Consider the following 20,046-nt stretch of genomic DNA (forward strand, 5'->3'; position numbering starts at 1 on the left):
TGTGCTGAGTGAGAAAAGTCAATTCCAAAAGGTTATATACTATATGATTCCATTTATATAACATCCTTGAAAAGAAAAAGTTGTAGAAATGGAGAACAGCCTAGTGGTTGCTATGGTTAAGGAAGGGGAGCAGGACAGAAGCAGCTATGGATACACAAGGGCAACATGAGGAATCCTTGTGCTGAAGGAACTGTTCTGTATTTTGGCTGTACTGATGCCAATGTCCAGGCTGTGATATGGCACTATACACCATACTATTTGGGGAAACTAGGTAAAGGGTACAAAGGACTTCTCCATTATTTAGTACAACTGCATGTGAAATCTATAATGATCTCAAAATACTAAGTTTAATTAAAAATAAAAAAGAAACACTCTAGCCTAATAAATTTACTTTGCCATATGGAGACCTGAGCTTAAGAATTTATCATAGCACTTTCTTTGTAAAAACTACAGAAGTGGATGAAGTACGAACTGGGTCATTTACAAAACAGTTACTCACAACTGCTTCTTCGAGTGTCATCAGCATCTGTGAATCTCCCCAGTTCCCTCGCTAAGGGCCACCTCTAGTGACACATACCCCTTGACAGTGTTCACACCACAGAAGCCAGAGGCCTGCCTACCACAGAGGAATCCTTCCATTTTCCTACAGCCACCACAAAGGCCACAACAAGGAATTTCCCGATGGCAAGGCAAACGGTCATTATTCAGTCTCCCCAAATGTAAGAACTCTGTGAAAGACTGGATGTCAACCTTCTTTACATAACAAATGCTCAAACACGTAACAAATGCTCTGCCAGTTATGATTTTTATCTTGTATCTGAGTTGAGCTAATAGATTTTTTGAGAAGAAAATGTTCTATTCCAGAGGGACTAATATAGAGAATTAAAATATATATAAGGATACATTTCAAGTCTTTTTTCTCCCATAAATATAATACAGTTACATTAGAAAGTGATTTTAAACCTATTCTAATGATATCAGATTGCCAGAAGAATTGCTATGCTGGAGAATGTGATTTTTTTTTTTTTTTTTGCAACGCTCTTTTTCAGGTATAAACATTCATTCAATCCAATAAAGTCGTTTTAGAAAAAAAGTCAACATATAAAATTGATTTTATTTTTTCTATACTTTGATTAAAACAGATAGCATTTGGTAATACATTACAACGCTAAGCATGTCAAATAAAATTGGTGATCTAGAAGGGCATAACCTTCTTCTGCATGACAACTGTGGATTTTAAGTGGAAAAATACTGTAATCTATAAATAAGAACATCCAAAACATATTTAAACCACTTGAGCACTTGATTTTTTCCATGGCCTTTGCATCTAGACTGAACAGACCACAGGAAATTTCAGACTGATAGCTGAATCTAAAAGAAAAAAGAAATCCATTTAGTTGTCATGATCATTGTCACCATCAGTCCCTTATATCTTCTTATACTTCACCAACCTCACTTAACTTTGCCCTGTTGCTTTATGCTTGGGAGAAAGACAAATCACTAATCAATTATGCACACTAGTTTAAAATGCTACCTTTAGGAGGCATTTTGATACCTTAGGAATAGGGGTATTTCCTCTAACTGCTTACTTTTAAACATTTTCGATAACACCTTAGGCAGGATGCACTGAACATTTGCAAACACTTAAAAATGCTACAGTCTACATAGACTATCAAACTGCGCCCCAAAAGTGGCGGCACAATTCTGCAACTGGTTGAGGTCACATGGAAAATAGAATTATATGCTAATTTGTTCCTATATTAAGTTATCATAGAAGGTCATACCAAGCACAGTAAAATGAATTCTGGAAAAAAAATTAACTAAGTAGATTGGTATGTACCGTATCAAAGTAAACTGTTTATCTTAATAGATACAAATACAAGAAAGATTTTTAAAACAGGGGCATTTTCTCCTTTTCAAAAAAGTAAATGTTTTAACCAACCCCAGGCAATGACTTGCATGATTTAAAAACACTTTATCTAAATAGTTTTTCCTTAAAGGAGAACAAGGGCAAGATTTTTTTTTTCCAAGGGGAGAAAAGAAATGGAAAAGGGCAGAGTATCCAAAAGAGAATAATTTCCCCAGAAAAAGCTTTACTTTATCTACATATTTATTGAATTTTATTCACGTAAATAGTTCTGCACATGTACTATAAAATGAACAGATAGGTTTAAACTAAATGATGGGGTCAGGAGGTACCTACCATATACATTTATTATTTTACTCCAAAATAAACTAAACAACAATATAGATGTTTTCCTTAACGTAGATTTGTATGAAGAAAATACGCTTCATTTAAAAAAACTATTGAGGAAGAAAATCTATATTCATTTTTTTCTGGAGGGCACATCCATAGATAGGCCTTAACCATAGATAAGTTCTAAGGATAAAGTATCAACTTAGAAAACTATAAACCAAATTAATGGTTGAAGAATTCGGGCTAACAGTTTCATATGTGATGATAGTGCAACCTTTATATTTCTATTTTCAAAGGTCCTTTATAGAAAAAAGGAAAAAATTGGGGGGAGGGGGTGATGGAGAACTAAAATCTTACAGCATTTGAAACCAAGGGACCAGTATTTTATAAAGCATCCAGCTTACTGCAGGACACAACTAAGAAGAGTAACAGAGATCATCTGTGTCACACCCTCAGGCAAATTCCTGGGAAAAAATAAAACGATAATTTTCTGTTCTAGAGTCTATCCTATTTTCCATTAAAAGATATGTTTATATTTTTCATTTTATTGCAACATTTCCAATGCAATGCTACAAAAGAACTAGCACTGACAAAGAGCCATCTGAATAACTCATTTTTAATTTCTAAAGGGACTTTACCTATTGCTTTCAATAAAATTTTATTACTATTAGTTATCATAAAATATGTTAGGTTCCCATGGAATACAAGTTAGACATCTTCAAATACTGACTTTTCCACTATATATTATGGGCATTGTTTACCCTATTTTCTCCTTACCAAGTTAGATACGGAGATACTTAGTCAGACATAAGATCTTTGGCTTCTTGATGAACTATAAAATAAAGCAATATACTACTTTATTATCATTCTTGTTTGAAGGACCTTACGTATTGGGATCTTAATCCATTAAAAAGTTGAGAATTACATTTGAAAAGGGTGGGCGGAAGTCTGACAAAAATGAAAACATGCAATGATGCCTAAAATATCAGGGCTTAAGTAAATTAATCTTCATTCCCACTGAAAGCAGTCTGATGTCCAGGGACTAGGAATTATTCTACCATAACACACAGCACATTAAATACTACAATAGACCCATTTGAAATGTCTTAAGATAATTATTATGTCATCTACAAATGATTGTATATAGACTTATATTTTAATATTCAATACCAGAGGTTCTAACGCAAAATATGCTGAAATGGTAAATACATTAATTTGGTTCAAGATAAGAGCAAGCAAATCAGTAGCTATTCTATGACTGAAAGTAAGACTCCAAATAAGATCTGAAAAAGAATCGATAAAAGCAAGAGCAAAATATTTGGACCCTGGTTATCACAAACAACACTATCATTCCTGATGGTTTGCATATAAAACTCCTCATCTCCACTAGCTAGTTGAAAAGAATGAAAAGCTTCTTACAACCAGCTAAAAAGAAAGTCTTTACCATGCTCCTTGAAAAAGCTCATTTTCACATTACTCAGGCTTCATTATGCTAAATCAATATTCGTTTAGTCACTGGGGTTATTGACATATTTTAAAATAAAAGTATACCCTTCAGCTACTGCACTCATTACAGGTAATTTGTCTTGTCAGAGAGCAGGGAATATTATCCTAGTCTTTCAGGGGCTGACAGCCCGTGGAAATACCTCCCCATGGTTACAACTGTAAATAATTTTAAGGTAAAATATTGAAAAATCAATGACTGTTTCCTGCAATCTGTCACAAACAAATCAATCATAATCTGTACTGCCAGAGAGTATGATATGAAGGAGATGGGAGCAGATGTAATTCTTGGCTGGAATCTCTCATTTCAAAATCACTTCACATAATGGTGTCATCATTTAAACACTTAACAGTCAGCGCAACTGCCACTGTAACATCTAGTTGGACAAAACCACAAGGAGGAGGAGGAGAAAATGCCATCACTATTACGTTAACAAACATTTAATTTAAATGGTTACTGCATTAGTAAATTTCAGCCGAAAACAGTTTTACCTGCCCCCTTTCACAGTTTTAAATTAATCAAGGCTGCTTTTCTGTGTACTAATGCTTAATAAATTAGTCCATGTCTAAAGCACGTATTCTTTTTATTTTAAAAGTCCATTATAGAGAACAGAATTTGGAATTAATAAATAAGTCATTTGGATTGTAGAATATCCATAATTCTATCTATAAACAAAGACAAAAAATAGTGTCACAGATGTCAAGATTATACTTTTAAAGTAGGTTTAAAGGTCACATTTGCCCAGATATTAAATTTTATATTTTCCTTCTATTAATAAATATTACATTTCAACTTTGTAATACTGTAGCACATTTTAGAATGACCTGCAAGACCTAGTCAATTCAAAAATACCCTTGCATTCCATACACAAGCTACATCATAGACTGATATTTTAAAAGCTAGAGTAATAACCCAAGTATATGAAGTGTAAAAGTTGGTCAAGGACATAATATTGAATTGTTCTGCAAATGTAAACTGCCTTCCAAGTAATCACTTTTATATCATTTTTTTTCTGGGCTACATGTTAATAGCTCCTCAGCTGCTTCCAACCTCTACCTAGGCAAGAATAAAAGAATCTGAGACTAGTATATTTCATCTTCCTGTTGTATTAACCAAAAACATCATATGATTTAAAGATTAAAGAGTCCCCTTCTTGAAGGTTTTTGTTTTTAAATGTATATTAGCTCTTTAATAGAAGAAATTGATTTTATCTACTACTGTTGCTTACCAATTTCCCAATTATATAATTAGACATCATAAAGCCCTTTATTATTACATTAATATCTCTCCATAGATATAGTTCAGGGAGTGTTTCTGATGACTAGAAAAAGTATATCATTTTTCTTAAAAAGGAAAAAAAATGATATAAATACCATTACACAATTCAAGCCTTTATAAACATTCTTAGACATAGCGATTGATAATTTATAAAAGGGTCTGACTCTGTTTTTAATTTAACTTGCATGGGCAATGTAGCAACATAGCATGAAAAGATGGAAGATTTTCTTATTGACACAGATTTTTCATTTTTCATTTTTGTTGTTCAAGAATCTTAGATTCATTCTGTAACACCAGCATTAGGTTTCTGAAACTGGAAAAGCATGTGGGGAAATGATCAAAGATCTCATCCAGAATAAAACAGAGTCCTCCATTCCATGTGAATCCCTGCAACAGCTGCAAAGAAAGCAACAAGCCAACCTAGTGAGAGGAAACGGAAAGTATTACCCATAGCCTAGGATTACACAAAAAATGGAAAGGGACCTAAAGCTGACAACTAGGGAAGGAACCCATGTGTGGGAGCTCCTGGCCTCCAGTGCGCTAGAGCAGCCCAGGCTGGGCCTGGTGAGCTCTTTGGCAGAGCCCTGGAACCAGTTGTCAACCAGCAAGTCTCCCACTCAGAGCTGGGTGGTGGCTGGCAGTGAACCACCCTGCCGAGAGCACGTTCCCCCAGAGAAGGCAACAAAGCCAGAGAGGTAAATGAGGACAGCTAAGCAACGCGCTCAATGCCTGCACATCAACCACATGCTAAAATGACATCTACTAGAACGGGGTAGGCCACCATCACAGATCTAATTCTCAGAAAGAAGCTATTTTAAGGGTGCTGAGTATGCCTAGATGAGATTTCTCAGCTCTCCCAACATAGCCTATTACCCCAGGAGGAGGAGCTCGAAAACTCAGCACAGGAAAATCAGATTGTTTCCATACCCCAAATTTAAAGAAATTGCTCTCTACTAGATAAAGTTCTTATATGTAATAAAGGCACAGGATTACAGAGGAAAGTATTCTTTTAAAAGAGATAATATTACCTCCCTATCTTCAGAATCTCCTTCTTCCAATAGCCGGTACAGTAGCTCCATTATGGACTGTAGATTCTTAAAGAGAAAAACAGCAAGAGTTAGCTTCATCTTTCCTACCAGTTCGTTCCTTCATTGAATTACAATTTAATTACCAATACTTCAATTGATTTTATTCCTGAATGATATAGTTCTCAAAAAGCATACTCTAGCCATTTCCACTAGAGAACATTTAGTATAACCTTCTCAATTAATCAACCATAACCTATTACTGTTGAAAGGACATGATTTCTTTATATTTTCAAGAGTGGGGAACCCCCCTCACACCACCTATTTTATATAAAAGAAGTATCGGTTTTAATACATTTGAATACCATTAATATATAAGAAATGAACATGAATCTTCATAATAAATTTTGGCTAATAACAGATATAAAACTCAACCAATTTGCATATATGTTTAGATTTTTCCTATATTCATCCTTAGGAGGGAAGAAAAATCTAATCCTCCTGTCTTATAAATTCAACAAGTTTACATGTGGTTAAAAAAACAAAACCAAAACCAAAAACTAAGCTTAAAGGCAAACAAAGAGGAATCAGATTGCCCACTGTTTAACGTTTTCTTCATATTTGTGTGTTTCCTAAGTCACTGTAATGCTTCAGCTCTTGGTCATACATGAAGCCCCATAACGCCCAATCAGTGATAGAAGAACACAAGTGTGTTATTTAAAAACAATTATATAACATTAAAAATCACTTTAATACCTTTGAAAGTATCCACAGAGAAGCACTTATTCTACTGCAGGCTGTACTAGAGTTGCCTTCTGTAGAATTAGCTTTTTTTTTGGTCATTCAACCATCTTTTTTACTTAAGAAAATATTCTCTATCACTAAATCCAGTACTTGCTCTCCCCACTAGGCAACACAAATATTCTGCACAGTGTTTTTTTTTTCTCATAGCTTTTCTCATCTGCTTGTATTCAGCAGCCCCTATTTTGATGAGAAGTGACAAGTTTTGTGCACACCTGTATATCCTTTGTCTTTTTAAAAGAGTTTAGTACCCATGACTAGAGCTGATACTCCCTCTAAGTTTATTCTTAAAAGAAATGGGGTAATGAAAATAATCAAAAACTGTAATTTGATATAAACATTATTTCCTTTAAATAATAATCCTATTTCTATATCATATCGTAACTTTAGTCTTGATTTTTACAAAAAGCACTGAGCTCAAAAGTTTCACTATCCGATGACAACATTAAAAAATAAATGCATTTTAAGTGCATTTCCATGAATCAAAAATTTTCCTACTTACCAATGCATTGGTAAAATTTTAATAATCAAAGGCCTCAAATGACATTCTCTACATTCTGTGCTTAGACCATCCCTATTTCCAATACAAATACTTTGGTAAAACAAACGCTGACGCTATTTTGGGTTTACTCCACACACAAGCACAACTGTGCAGACACTCACTTGCAGATGAGCCTGGGGATGCGCAAGGACAAATTTCAGTCAACATTTGGAGGAACCCCATGGTTCAGAAGTGAGCTTAGCTGAAAACATCCAAATGTATTACGGAAACATCATACTTAAAACCTGCACAGAAAATGGAATCGGTTCTGTTTAAGGAAACACAGAAGTCTGGTTAAATACTTTAGGGATATTAGCTATGAATATCTAATCTAATTTTCTCCAAGGTATCACTCTATATTATCACAAATAAACAACTAAAGACTGTATCAAGGTGTGGAATATCATTAGCCTGAGAAAAGGCTAGAAAAATGGATTACATAAATGACAACTGCAGGAGAAAATTACATTCTATGCTCTTGAACAAATGTTAAGTGCATCCTTACTAATAAAGATTTAAACTTTAACTACATTTGAATATACTGGTTTTCAATTTTGAAGCATCTAAGTTAATTTGCCAAGCTAAATTGGTGCTCAGGTATACTCTAGCTATAAAATACTGCAGATTTATGCAGAAATAAGTCATGAGTATCACACTCCAGAGTAGTGCTAAACCAGAAAGCAAACCAGAGTCATTACTGAACAAGAAAAAAATAATTCCAAGATTTTACATCTTCTTAGAGTGGTATCAGCTGCTATTCTATTAAGGACAATTATTCTCTATAAAACAGCTAACATTTATACCGAAAGGATGTTAAACTACAGGAGCCAACACAATGTAGACACTGAAGGGAAATACACAAAGATATTGAGATATTACCACACGAAATAGGCTGTGCTATCTCAGAGGTAAAACACTGTTCCAAAATACGATCCTGTTTTCATAATCTGTTTTAAAGAACATGTTGGATTCACTCAGGATTACACGATCTCATTTACCTGCACATTATCAACTGAAGAACACTGACATTTTCCACAAGATTTCTATACTGTAAAAATATATTATATTATTATATATTAATATAGTAATAATTACTTGGTGTTACTTATTAAAACAGATGACAGGTAATTAGCTCATATTCCTATTTCATTGCTTTTAACACAGCATATCAAATTTGAAAATAATGTATGGATAATAGCATTGGGATGCTGATCTTAGCTGCCAGAAAAGAAATTTTTGAAGGGGAGTTGGGGGATAAGTAAAGCAATTATGTCAAAATTAATGCTCTTGTTTTAGTTTCAGCAAACAAATCTAAATAAGTCATTCTTTGATTTTAGTTTACCATGTAATGCTTGGCAGCTCATTATCCTTGGAGTCACGAATGGGCTGTGATTCTACACCTGGCCTCTCCGATCATAACGCCTATGGCCTCGTCCACTTTCATTTCCTCTTTCTACAATGAGTTTTAATATTAAAGAAAAACACTCACACATCTTACAGACACACTGATGGACAGCCAGCTTCCAGGAAATCATGAGCTACAAAGAGAGGGGGGAAATCTTAATGCAATACTTATGTTGAAGGGTATTAGGTGCTGGGTAAGCCAAGGGGTAATATAATCAACAGCATCTGTCCTGCTATTGTTTTGGCATTTGGTATTCAGAGATTTGAAGTAAAGGACAGTAATACTATTCTAGTGGTCATCCAGGTTATGATTCAGATCCTTAAACTAATAAGAGTCCAAATGCACTACCTTCACTTGCTCATCAATTCAAGTTTACAGAACCACATTTTGGAAGAACTAAAATAGTTTTCTTCTACGTCTGGAAATAAAAACAAGGCATTCCATAAAAAATGTAGTTAAGTACCTGACAATAAGAAAAAAGAAATTGTTTTAGATCATTAAAACATTCTAGGAGACTGTCTTCTAAAAAAAGTGAAGGGACATAAATTTCTTATATATTTACCTTTTCATTACAATCCTGTTTCTGCACATTAAGCACGCCTTCCTCTACATATTTTTACTGAACACTAATAAACGTCTGCTTAATAATATACTACGCTATTTATGCTTTTCTTTCTAAATCAGGAACCATTACTCCACAAAGATGGAAGCACAAAAAAAGTCGACAAAGTCATTGCCAAAAAGCCACAAGTAGTATTAATACATGCCAGAACACTTAACATTGAACTATCATTTCTCTCTAAAACTTCTGCTGCCAGAGTGCTGGAAGCTCAAAGACAGGTTTCTATGCAATTAAATTCTCCAAAAGCAAAACTGTACAGAAATATGCCGCCCTTCTTATGTCACCATTTTATAGACAACATTTTCTCAAGATCTTAATTAAGATAACGATGCACACCTGTGTCAACATTCTCTGGCAAGACAGCCTTATCAATCATAATCCTTTAAGTACACTCCAAAACTGCAAAGCGATATGACAGAAGCAATCTGTTGCCTTTCCTAGCGTCAGTGTTGTGTCTCTCCCACAAGAATGATGAGATCTTTAAAATACAGCAGATCTCCTTTTATGAGTCTTTAAAGTTTTAACTGTAAACAGTTATTACACTAAATAAACAGGAATAACCTCTTTTGCACTTGATTTAAACAATGACAACTGTACAGCCAAAACTCGAAGAGCAAGCTCCACGACCATGTCTTAACAATACAATTGTGGATCTTATTTTAAAGCTCTAAATTTTAAGAGTTATTATGCCTAACAGGATCCGTGCAGACATGACAAACCAATAAACTCTTAGGAAGTTTTAAAATTAGATTTTTTTAAAAGTCCTTCATTAAGAACAATCAGGGAATACCTATCCCTAGTGTAAGTTAAAATGTTCGGAAAGATACAAATGCAACAGTAAGCCAAAAAGAAAAGGAGTCGTCTTGGTAACCTGGAACCAGAGGGAGTTAGCTCCCACCTCTGCTGGGGGAGAAAGCTTCAGTGACAAGAGACGAGTTAAACTACTGCTAAAAGCACACAGGCTCCCAAACGGCAAAGCTGATGAATAAAGGAGGAAAAGGGGCGGGGGCGGGGTGGAGAGAAGGGAACGTATCCTTATCGTCACTGCCACCAAGACTAAAAGTTAAAACCTCCGGTTTACCAGCAAAAACGTGAAAGCTTTCACATGAAAACGGAGAAAACCCGCCAGATGTTATCTGAATCCCGTCTGCACGCTAATGATCAGCTCTTCCCTTTCACATATTAACACGAGTCTATCTCAGACGCCGGGCGGCCGTGGCCAGCCGAGCATCAGAGCCATCAATGTGCAAATAAACCAGAAAATAGAGACATCCTTAAGAAATGAGTCTCAAATTTGACGTAGAGCGGAGGTGACAACCACAGCAACAGAACCATAAACTCCATAAATTCTAAATGCCTCAATATCTTGCAGGATTCTCTACAGTCCGTGCACCAAAAAGACAGTAGAAAGAAACGAAGTGGGGGGGAGGGGGGTTTTGTAAGTATAGTGTGTGTGTGCGGGGGGGTGCTTAGCTGCCCAGAGTTACATGATGATGTAATGAGAATGTCTGTGTTGACAGACTCAGAGTTTCGGTGGCACAAACCTCCACGGCTCCATTTCAGAAATCAGCATTTCAGAAATCTCGGACGAGAGCCGAGAGGGTGAAGCCGCCGCGCGTGGATGGAGGGGACACGCCCACGCCCGCCCGCCCGGGGACCGTCACACCAGGAGAAGCCCGCCCAACTTTCACGCGGCCCATGCCCACGGAGGCGCGCGGGGCACCGTCGCGTCCGTCCGGTCCACGAGGGGACGCGGACGCGGCTCGAGAGGCAGGAAGCCCGGCCGCAACGGGGCGGGTGCGCGGTGGCATGGAGGACCCGGGGCTCACCTCTCCTCCACGGCGCGGGCGCGCGAGCCGCGGACGCTCCCTCGTGGCTGGCGCGAGCCCCCGGCGGGCGGCGCGCGCGGGCCGCTACAGACCTTTAGCGCGAAGGGCTGCGGCGGCGGCGGCGGCGGCGGCGGAGGGCGGAGCCGGCGGCGGGCGGAGCCGGGGGGCGGGCGCTGGGGAGCTGAGGGGCAGCGAGAGGCAGGAGCGATGCGAGCAGGGCGGGGACGCTTCGGGGCACTCCCCGCGACCACCCGGGCGTTGTCCGAGCCCCAGAAGACATTGCCCCTTGGCTGCCTGAGAGGCCACCACTGGCCGGCTCCGCACGTCAGGCCGCTCAGACTCGCCTCAGTCTCGGCCGGCTTGCTGCCACCTCAGCCTGGCTGTTCCCGCCACCGCCGCCGCCGGCTTCCCGTCTCCATGACAATAGCGCGCCGTCGCCCCGCCCAGCCCCGCCCTCTCGGCGCCGTTACTCGGAGGAAAGCGGGCTCACGTCGCCGAAGGGCGGAGCCAATAGAGGCCAGCGTCCAATTAGAGGTGAAAGCAGGGAGGGATGGGGCTAGAGCGGTTGTAGGAGGACGTCCGCCTGAGGGGCGGAGCCTGGAGGGAACTGACGGAGGGGAGGAGTCAGCGCGCGTGCGTGAAGTCGCGCTGCGGAGAGTGTGCCGTTGTGGAGAGTGGGTTTGTGTGCAGGGGTTGGAGCTCAGGAAGTAAAAGTGTATCTCTCCCGTCAGAGTCATTGAGGGAAACTCTGTGTATAGGCATACTTCGGCTTCCGTGTGACCTCATTATAAAAGGCCACAAAGTCCCCGATCTACTGGGCCCCAGCGGAGTGCCCAATACTGTGCCAGCCCCTGTCCTGGTTCACCAGCGCCCCTGTCTGTCCCACAGTTCGAGTGCTTCTGTGTCTTGTGGCGGCGCGGTGTGGAGAGACAGGCAAAGGGTCTGTTTTGTATTCTAAATGTGTGGCCTTCGTGGGCAAGGGCTCGGCCGGTGACTCGGTTGTGTGTGTTTGCCTTGCCAGCGCCTCGCTGAACAAATGGTTGGGTTGGTTACTGCTCCGCAATGTTAGCAGTGGAGCGTGGGCGGATGCGAGAGTGGGTGCGAAGGGGAAGAGGACCCGCACTCTCCACCACCACCGGCCTGGCGGGGCGAGCTGCGGATAATGCAGAGCCCCGAGAAAGAGGCAGCCAGGCATTGCGGGAGGAGGTGTAGTGGAGTCCGACGACCTACTCCGGTGTAGCTGCTTCTCCGTCTGGCAGCTCTTGCCCACTACCTCTCTAGAGAAAGGCTAACCCCGTAGTACTGGGTCCCCAGTGCCTCCTCCCTCGCCGTCTGGCGGGGAGTTGGTGGAAGGGAGGCCGGGCCGGAGACGTGCAGATGTCCAAGGCCTGTCTCTCGCCCACCTGCTGCTGCTGGCGGAGAGGGACAGTCACCCCAGACTCCCTGCGCCCTGGACGCTGGCATCCATCCGGCTCTCTCGGGGGCCTTCATTCCGGGTATCCAACTCGCTCTCGGGTCCCCTAGCTTGGGGGAGAAGCCAGGGGCGGGTGGGCGGCGATCTGCCTTGGAGCTCAGCCTTCTGGCGAACGAGAAATCCGCTAACGCCGCGATTTACTGCGGCGTACAGAAAGCAGAGCTTTCGCTGGCGCGCGGTCCGCGGCCTCGTTCCCTTTGTGCGTCGAAGCGGCGGGACCGGCCATCAGGGCCCGCCTTGTGTCGGAACCGCCGCTCCACCCCGACTTAGCAGGGGAGGAAAGTTGGAAGAGATCGGCGCGCCTGGGATGTGTTTGTCATCCTGGGGCCGGCGCTCAAGAGTCTGAGAGAGAGAGAGGGAGAGACCTAGGAGGGGAGGGGGGGGGAAATAAGAGGAGGGGGGGAGAGGAGTGCCGCGGAGGAGAGGCGGGCGCTAGGGAGGGGCGAGGGGAGCGCCAGCGAGCGGGAGAGGGAGCCGGGGAGGAAGAGGGAGAGGGCGAGGCGCGCCTGGCGGCCGGGTTGGCTGCGGCCGCCCAGAGGCTCCTGCCAGTCCTCCCACCGACTACACCCCGCGAAGGAGGAGCTTCAGGCGCGCACAAGGCGTCAGAATCCTCAATTTCCAACTTAGCATCTTGGCAGGACCTTTGCGAAGCCAAAAGCAGAGCCCCCCAGTGCAAAGAGCGAGGGGGAAAAAGAGAAAGCAGCAAGGGAGGGGGGGAAAAACCCTGCCGGGGCGAGCGAGGCGCGCAGAGGAGCGGGCTCGGCGGCCGCAGCCGGAGGCGCGCGGGAAGCCAGCGAGGAGGCGCCGCGGGCCGGAGCCCGGGAGCCGGGGCCCGAGGAGCGGCGGACCGGGGCAGCCGGAGGCCAGGTGCCCGCCCGCACGCCCTCGCAGGGCGCCGCCCGGCTCGTTGGCGGCCGCGGCGCGGAGCGCCCCATGCCCGTGCGTGGCCATGTCCTACCCGCAGGGCTACTTGTACCAGCCGTCCGCCTCGCTGGCGCTCTACTCGTGCCCGGCGTACAGCACCAGCGTCATCTCGGGGCCCCGCACGGATGAGCTCGGGCGCTCGTCGTCGGGCTCCGCGTTCTCGCCCTACGCCGGCTCCACCGCCTTCACGGCGCCCTCGCCGGGCTACAACTCGCACCTCCAGTACGGCGCCGACCCCGCGGCGGCGGCAGCCGCCGCTTTCTCTTCGTACGTGGTGAGTGAGCTGGAGCCGGGGCGGGCGAGGGCAGCTGCGGCAGCTTGGGGCGGTCGGGGGCTGCGGGGGACACGGGCCTCGGCTCCACCGCGGGCCGCCCCTGCCAAGCCTCGCGGACCCTGCCAACTTGGGCGATTGTCTCCCTCGGCTTCGCCCGGGCCTCGGGCTCAGGAGTTGCTCGGAGAGAAGAGCCGCGTCTTGCTCGGATCGCTGAGTTGGCGAAAGGGTTTTATGGGGAGAGGTCGCTGCGATTAAAGAGCAGCATTTGGTTCAAACGTGAGCTCCAGGCCGCCCTGCACATTGTACTTTCTTTCTTTTCCTTTTTTTTTTTTTTGGTTTTGCCATTTGGAGAAAGTAGTTCAAAAGAAATAGACCCGAAATCTGAACAGAAGCGTGCTAAGTCTGTGTAAATGTGTTTGGCCTCGCCTTTAATTAGTCCTCCAAAATGTTGCAAATCCGTAATCCTATCTTTGCAATCCGATTTGGAGGTATTAAATTTCTGAAAAGTCGGGCGAGCTGCGGTGCATCCGGGATTTTTCGGCCGGGTGCACTTTCTGGAAAAGCGCCTTGGCTTCGGTTTGGGGTAACACTTTTGGAGGGGTGGGAGTGCCGAGGCAAGGCTTAGCTTTTCGTTTGCCTTTCTCTGTGGGGAGAAAAAGTCCTTGATTTCCTTTGCTCACCACCCTTGCTCCCAACGCGCAACCACTCGGGTGCGGAGCGCAGAGTCGCCGCCGCTGCCCAGGCCTCTCCTTGGGTAGAGGGCCCGGCCGCCGTGGCCGGATCTGCGCACGGAGGGAGGACGTTCCCGGGCCTCCCAGGGGCCAGGGAAGCCAGGACGGCTCCAAGCGCCCCCAAGGACTCAGGAGTTGGCGCCCCCGCTTCCTTATGAGGAGGAGGAGGCGTTGCCCCAGGGTCTGAGCTCTCCAGCCCTACCCCAGGGGAAGCCTGAGTGCGGGCCTCGCAGCCCGAAGACCCCTGGGCGCAGGGAAAGTGTCTTTCAGTCGCCCAGGTGGCACTGGGGACCACGGCCCACTCTCACTTTCTCTCTGCCCCTTCCCTGCAGGGCTCTCCCTACGACCATACACCCGGCATGGCAGGCTCCTTGGGGTACCACCCGTACGCAGCACCCCTGGGCTCGTACCCCTACGGGGACCCCGCGTACCGGAAGAACGCCACGCGAGATGCCACCGCTACACTGAAGGCCTGGCTCAACGAGCACCGCAAGAACCCCTACCCCACCAAGGGCGAGAAGATCATGCTGGCCATCATCACCAAGATGACCCTCACCCAGGTGTCCACCTGGTTCGCCAATGCGCGCCGGCGCCTCAAGAAGGAGAACAAGATGACGTGGACGCCGCGGAACCGCAGCGAGGACGAGGAGGAGGAAGAGAACATTGATCTGGAGAAGAACGACGAGGATGAGCCCCAGAAGCCCGAGGACAAGGGCGACCCCGAGGGCCCCGATGCAGGTTGGTGGACGCGGGAAAGGGTGCGTTAAGCAAAAGGGGGACTGGAGAGGGGGCGCACAGGGCCTGGAGGTTGAGGGCAGGGGTCTTTGCCTTTGCGGGCGGGGACCTGGGCCCCGCCGCGCGGCCTCCGCGCCTCTGACCGCCTGGGTTTCGCCCGCAGGAGGAGCAGAGCAGAAGGCGGCTTCAGGCTTTGAACGGCTGCAGGGGCCGCCCACCCCTGCCGGCAAAGAGACCGAGGGTAGCCTCAGCGACTCGGATTTTAAAGAGCCGCCATCCGAGGGCCGCCTCGACGCGCTGCCCGGGCCCCCCCGCGCCGGCGGGCCCTCCCCGGCCGGGCCTGCGGCAGCTCGGCTGGCCGAAGACCCGGCCCCTCACTACTCCTCGGGCGCGCCGGCTCCGGGCCCACACCCAGCCGCGGGAGAGCTGCCCCCCGGTCCCGGAGGGCCCTCGGTCATACACTCGCCGCCACCACCACCGCCTCAGGCGGTGCTCGCCAAGCCCAAACTGTGGTCTCTGGCGGAGATCGCCACATCCTCGGACAAGATCAAGGACGGGGGCGGCGGGAGCGAGGGCTCTCCGTGCCCACCGTGCCCCGGGCCCGTAGCCGGGCAAGCCCTAGGAGGCAGCCGCGCGTCACCAGCACCGGCGCCATCGCGCTCGCCCTCGGCTCAGTGTCCCTTTCCAGGCGGGACAGTGCTGTCCCGGCCTCTCTACTACACGGCGCCCTTCTATCCTGGCTACACGAACTATGGCTCCTTCGGACACCTTCACGGCCACCCGGGGCCCGGGCCAGGCCCTACAACGGGTCCGAGCTCGCATTTCAATGGATTAAACCAGACCGTGTTGAACCGAGCGGACGCTTTGGCTAAAGACCCGAAAATGTTGCGGAGCCAGTCCCAGCTAGACCTGTGCAAAGACTCTCCCTATGAATTGAAGAAAGGTATGTCCGACATTTAACGCGGGCTGCGTCGGTCCTGGACTTTCCTAATTTATTAAAAAAAAAATGGCCTTGGCAGTTATTTTTCCATCAACGTGAGAGAAAAACAAAACTACCCCTCCTACTAAAAAGTTTATAGTTCCTGGAGATGGATGACATAAAAATGTAAACATCTCCACACACAAACAAAAATGTCTTAACCAACTGAAAAGAAAAATTTAAAAAAGGATTTGTATTAAATCTTATTCTGTATATTTAATGTAGCATTTTTGTATTTAAATTGATAACTCAATATCTTTGAAGTAAATTATGAAATTAAGACACCTGTACAGGCATTTAATGTTTTTTTGTAATATAAATATATACATTTGTGTTTCCCCCAGAACTGTTTCATAGTTTAAAAATACAAGTTTAATTTAATTTTTTACACCTATTGATTTTTCTGGGTATGAGCTGAAGTATTATTACAGAAAGGGAACAGGTTATACTCTTAGATTTAAAAAGTAAAAGGAACTGCAGCCGCCTTTGTAAAATGCAAAATATTTAATTAAAAGAGATTTTAACATAATCAGAGCCACTCATTACTTTTTAGAAGCCACAGTAAACTGTCCATCGCCCTGGACAAAAGGTGCAAACTGCAACTTTTTTTCGAAGTGGGGAATGAAAGGTTCCACCGAACCTAGTGTGCCAGCGGGAAACTGTAATTAGGCTTCGAGCCCCGGGGAACCTGGCCCTGCCCGGAATGCAGATTTGGATCACTGATGCGGGCTGCTGTGGGGAGATTGGACCCTGAAGGAGGGAGGAGAGAGACCCGAGTGTGTGCCCAGAAGGGAGAAGAGATGGCAAAGGCAGCTAGAGACACGCACCACCCGAGCTCCATTGCTTAACCTAATTACTTCCAATCAGTGTCGTGTTTTATGCAAAGCAATCAGCTGGTGAACTTTGCTAATGAGTTCGATTTTATGCCGGATTTAGCCCTTATTACTCTTTCAAAGGTGCTCTGGGCTAATGCGGGCGGGAAGCGTTAGGGGATGACAAGGAGAAGGCTTTCCCAAGTCACTGTCTTCTCTACCCCTTCAAAATTGGGCATTGATCTCTTCGCTGGATTTGATTAGATTAGTAAATGTTCCATCCGCGACCGTGCGGGTGGTAGGCGGCCGGGTAGATTCCCCGCGCAGCCGCGGGGCTGGGCCGCGGGACCAGCGAGGGGACGGTTCCTCCCTTTCACAGGTAGGTGTCACACTTGTCCTGAATTACAAGCCTGCACTTTGCAGAGTCGGAGATTGGAGAGAGAGTGGGCGGAAGTGGGGGAGGGAGTGCCATAAGCGCTTGGGGGAAGCAATGGGAGCCCCGAACGGACCAGAAGAGCCCCCCGCCCCCCCCCAAGGGCCCCTTTTTGGACAAGCGGCATTCAAAATTTCGAGGACGTTTGCCTAGATAATGAGGCCGTTGTGGACTTGATCAGGCTTGTCACTTTAGCACTCTTGCCATCACGGGTTCAAGAGTCCGAGAAGCCACAAAAGTATTTTTGAGGTTTTATTTTCTCCGTTTAATCCCGCATCTTTCATCGCAAAACGAAAAGGCAGGTTACGTCTCAATCCCACACCAGCACGGTCGGTGTTCGCCTCTCCATTTTGCGCGGGAGATGGGGAACCGCGGACTTGTGGAATTTCGTGGGAAATTTTCACTGGTCGGCGGACGGGAGGCTTTACAGCAAAAACAGACCCCAGCGAGGGGAATTAATTTGCTCTATTAAACCCAAGCCTGAGCGTAGAGAGAATGTGTTTGCACATAACACCGGTTTAATTAGGCTAAATCAAAACTCACATATTTGCACTTCTACTCAAGACCACTTTAACCCTGTTTTGTTAAACACAGCCCAAATTTTCACCGGAGTTTTCACTTTTGCTACTTTTTTTTTTTTTAACCTGCAACAGGGCTCCTTTAGTTATTCGAATTTAAACAAGCTTGAAAGCAGCATTGTCCAGATGTTTTCTTGAACAGCAGTCGACTTCAGTGTTTAAATTAGTGAGAAAATTCACGCAGGGAAAATGGTTTCAAAGCTGGAAGTGTGAATGATTAAATATGCATGAGACGATCGTATTTTATTTTGTCCCTTTAATTATAAATGATTTTTTTAAACAATTGAATTCCAGAGATGACTTGCCCTACCCCCCGCGCCCCAGCCCCCTCCATCCACCTCCCGACAGCCCGGTTCACAATCAGCTTTTTCCCCCCTGTTGAATATGCAGCCCCAGGAGTCACCTTCTCTTCTAAAAAAGTCAGAAGAATAGGCCAGTCGCCTTCTCTTAAGAGAGAGTTTAAGGACGACATCAACTCTGCGGGATTTGGAAGCACTGGCCCTAAACCCTGCCCAACGATTTTAAAAAGAAAATTGTAGGCTTCCTTGTGTTCCCGGGAATATGCAAATGGCGCGGCGCGGGCCTCCCGGGTCTGATTGCCGAGGCTCCGGGCTGGGAGCCGAATGCCCGCGGGGGCTGCCTGGGAACGGGAACCGCGTACCGGGGAGCCCGTGGCGTTTCTCCCCAACGAGGGGCTGTGCGAGACGCTTCCCGGCTGCGCAGCGAAACCGCCAGAGTCTGGAAGGCTGGTGCCCACGTCGCTGCCCCCCGTTCGCATCCCTCCTGCCCTTGGCCTCTGCAGGGTCGAGGGTTTTCTTTGCGCACTTCGTCCTAAGTACAAGCCCCAAATTAAGTTTAGGGTTTTCTCCTTTGCACAGCTGGGTTTCGGTGGCCAGTGGTTTTTCTGTTGTCTAGAGACTTCTCAGTTTGGGGGAGGCCTGCTGGGCGGGTCGAGGTGTGTGCAGCTAGGAAATGTCTCCCGCGTTTAATCCCAGAAGTAGATGCGTGTCTGTAAGGTCCCAAGTCCCTCCTCGAGCCTCCGAGCCTCAGCCTGGCCGCATCTTGGGCCGTGTCGAAGGCGATGCTCCTTGCAAGGGGGGCTGGGGGAAACCTTTCGGCGTGTGCCAGGGGTTTGTTCGCAGACTTGGACTGGGGCGCGGAAGTTATGCGAAGCAGCGCCTAATACACCTCGGTGCTGGGGTATCGCGGGCGTTTGTCACCTGCGCTTGGCTGCACTGGTTGCAGCCCCCAAGCAGAGCCTAGCTTGGCACTAAGGGGACTAGGAGTCGCTGAACCCCTGGCAACAGAGGCCGCGGGACCACTGAGTGGGGTCCCTGCAGTCAGCCCCACGAGGCAGCGCCAAACCAGGGACCGGCTGGGTTTCTTCCCTTGCCCCCCTGTGCAGGGCCGAATCAGCTTCTGGGATTTGGGGTGAGGAACCAACAGCCCAGTCAATCCCCGAGGGTGCATACTCGGGCACTGAGGTGAGGCTGCAGAAGGGGCCCTTTCTCCTTCCCGCTCTTCGGACCGGGGTGCCAGGGCCCAAACTGCTGTTCCCCGGCCTGGGCGAGGGGGCTTCATCGAGGCCTCCTGGTTTGCAAACCCCTCAGGGCCTCTCGTTCCCTGAGATGTGCACAGCTCTTGGAGCCTGGAAGGTTGGGGGCTGGGCTGCGGTGGTCGTGCGAGCGGTTTCAGAACTGGCCGTTCCTACCAGCCCACCTGTCCCGCCTAACAAGCTGCCAGCTGGGGCGGAGGCACAGAACAGCGCCCTGCGAAGCGCCCAAAGTGAAAGGAATGTGATTGCGCTCCCAAGAGGGAGCCGGAGGCGGATGCAGTTTAGGAAGGGCGCCGCCTACTGGTCCCCGGGCGCCACGCGGCTCGCAGAGAGGAGGAGTCAGGCGACA

General features: G+C 46.5%; 1 protein-coding gene and 1 long non-coding RNA gene across 3 annotated transcripts; one reads left to right on the forward strand and one right to left on the reverse strand.

Annotated features, from left to right (window-relative positions):
• Positions 1 to 1,094: 1,094 nt before the first annotated feature.
• On the reverse strand, positions 1,095 to 11,294 carry LOC136141535 (uncharacterized). Its single transcript, XR_010657735.1, has 4 exons — positions 11,203 to 11,294; positions 7,473 to 7,591; positions 6,008 to 6,073; positions 1,095 to 1,371 (listed from the first exon to the last, which is right to left on the reverse strand). It is a non-coding gene; the product is annotated as an uncharacterized lncRNA (long non-coding RNA).
• Positions 11,295 to 13,625: 2,331 nt separating this feature from the next.
• On the forward strand, positions 13,626 to 16,844 carry IRX5 (iroquois homeobox 5). Of its 2 annotated transcripts, none has more exons than XM_065899358.1 (3): positions 13,626 to 13,874; positions 14,938 to 15,343; positions 15,504 to 16,844. In XM_065899358.1, the coding sequence occupies exons 1-3, from the start codon at positions 13,626 to 13,628 to the stop codon at positions 16,298 to 16,300; spliced, it is 1,452 nt and encodes a 483-aa protein (XP_065755430.1). In that variant the 3' UTR covers positions 16,301 to 16,844. The 2 variants fall into 2 exon arrangements, with proteins under 2 accessions (XP_065755430.1, XP_065755431.1); XM_065899359.1 differs by having other exon boundaries at positions 15,507 to 16,300.
• Positions 16,845 to 20,046: the final 3,202 nt, after the last annotated feature.

This window comes from Phocoena phocoena, chromosome 20, assembly GCF_963924675.1.
Source record: "Phocoena phocoena chromosome 20, mPhoPho1.1, whole genome shotgun sequence".
NCBI lineage: Eukaryota > Metazoa > Chordata > Mammalia > Artiodactyla > Phocoenidae > Phocoena > Phocoena phocoena.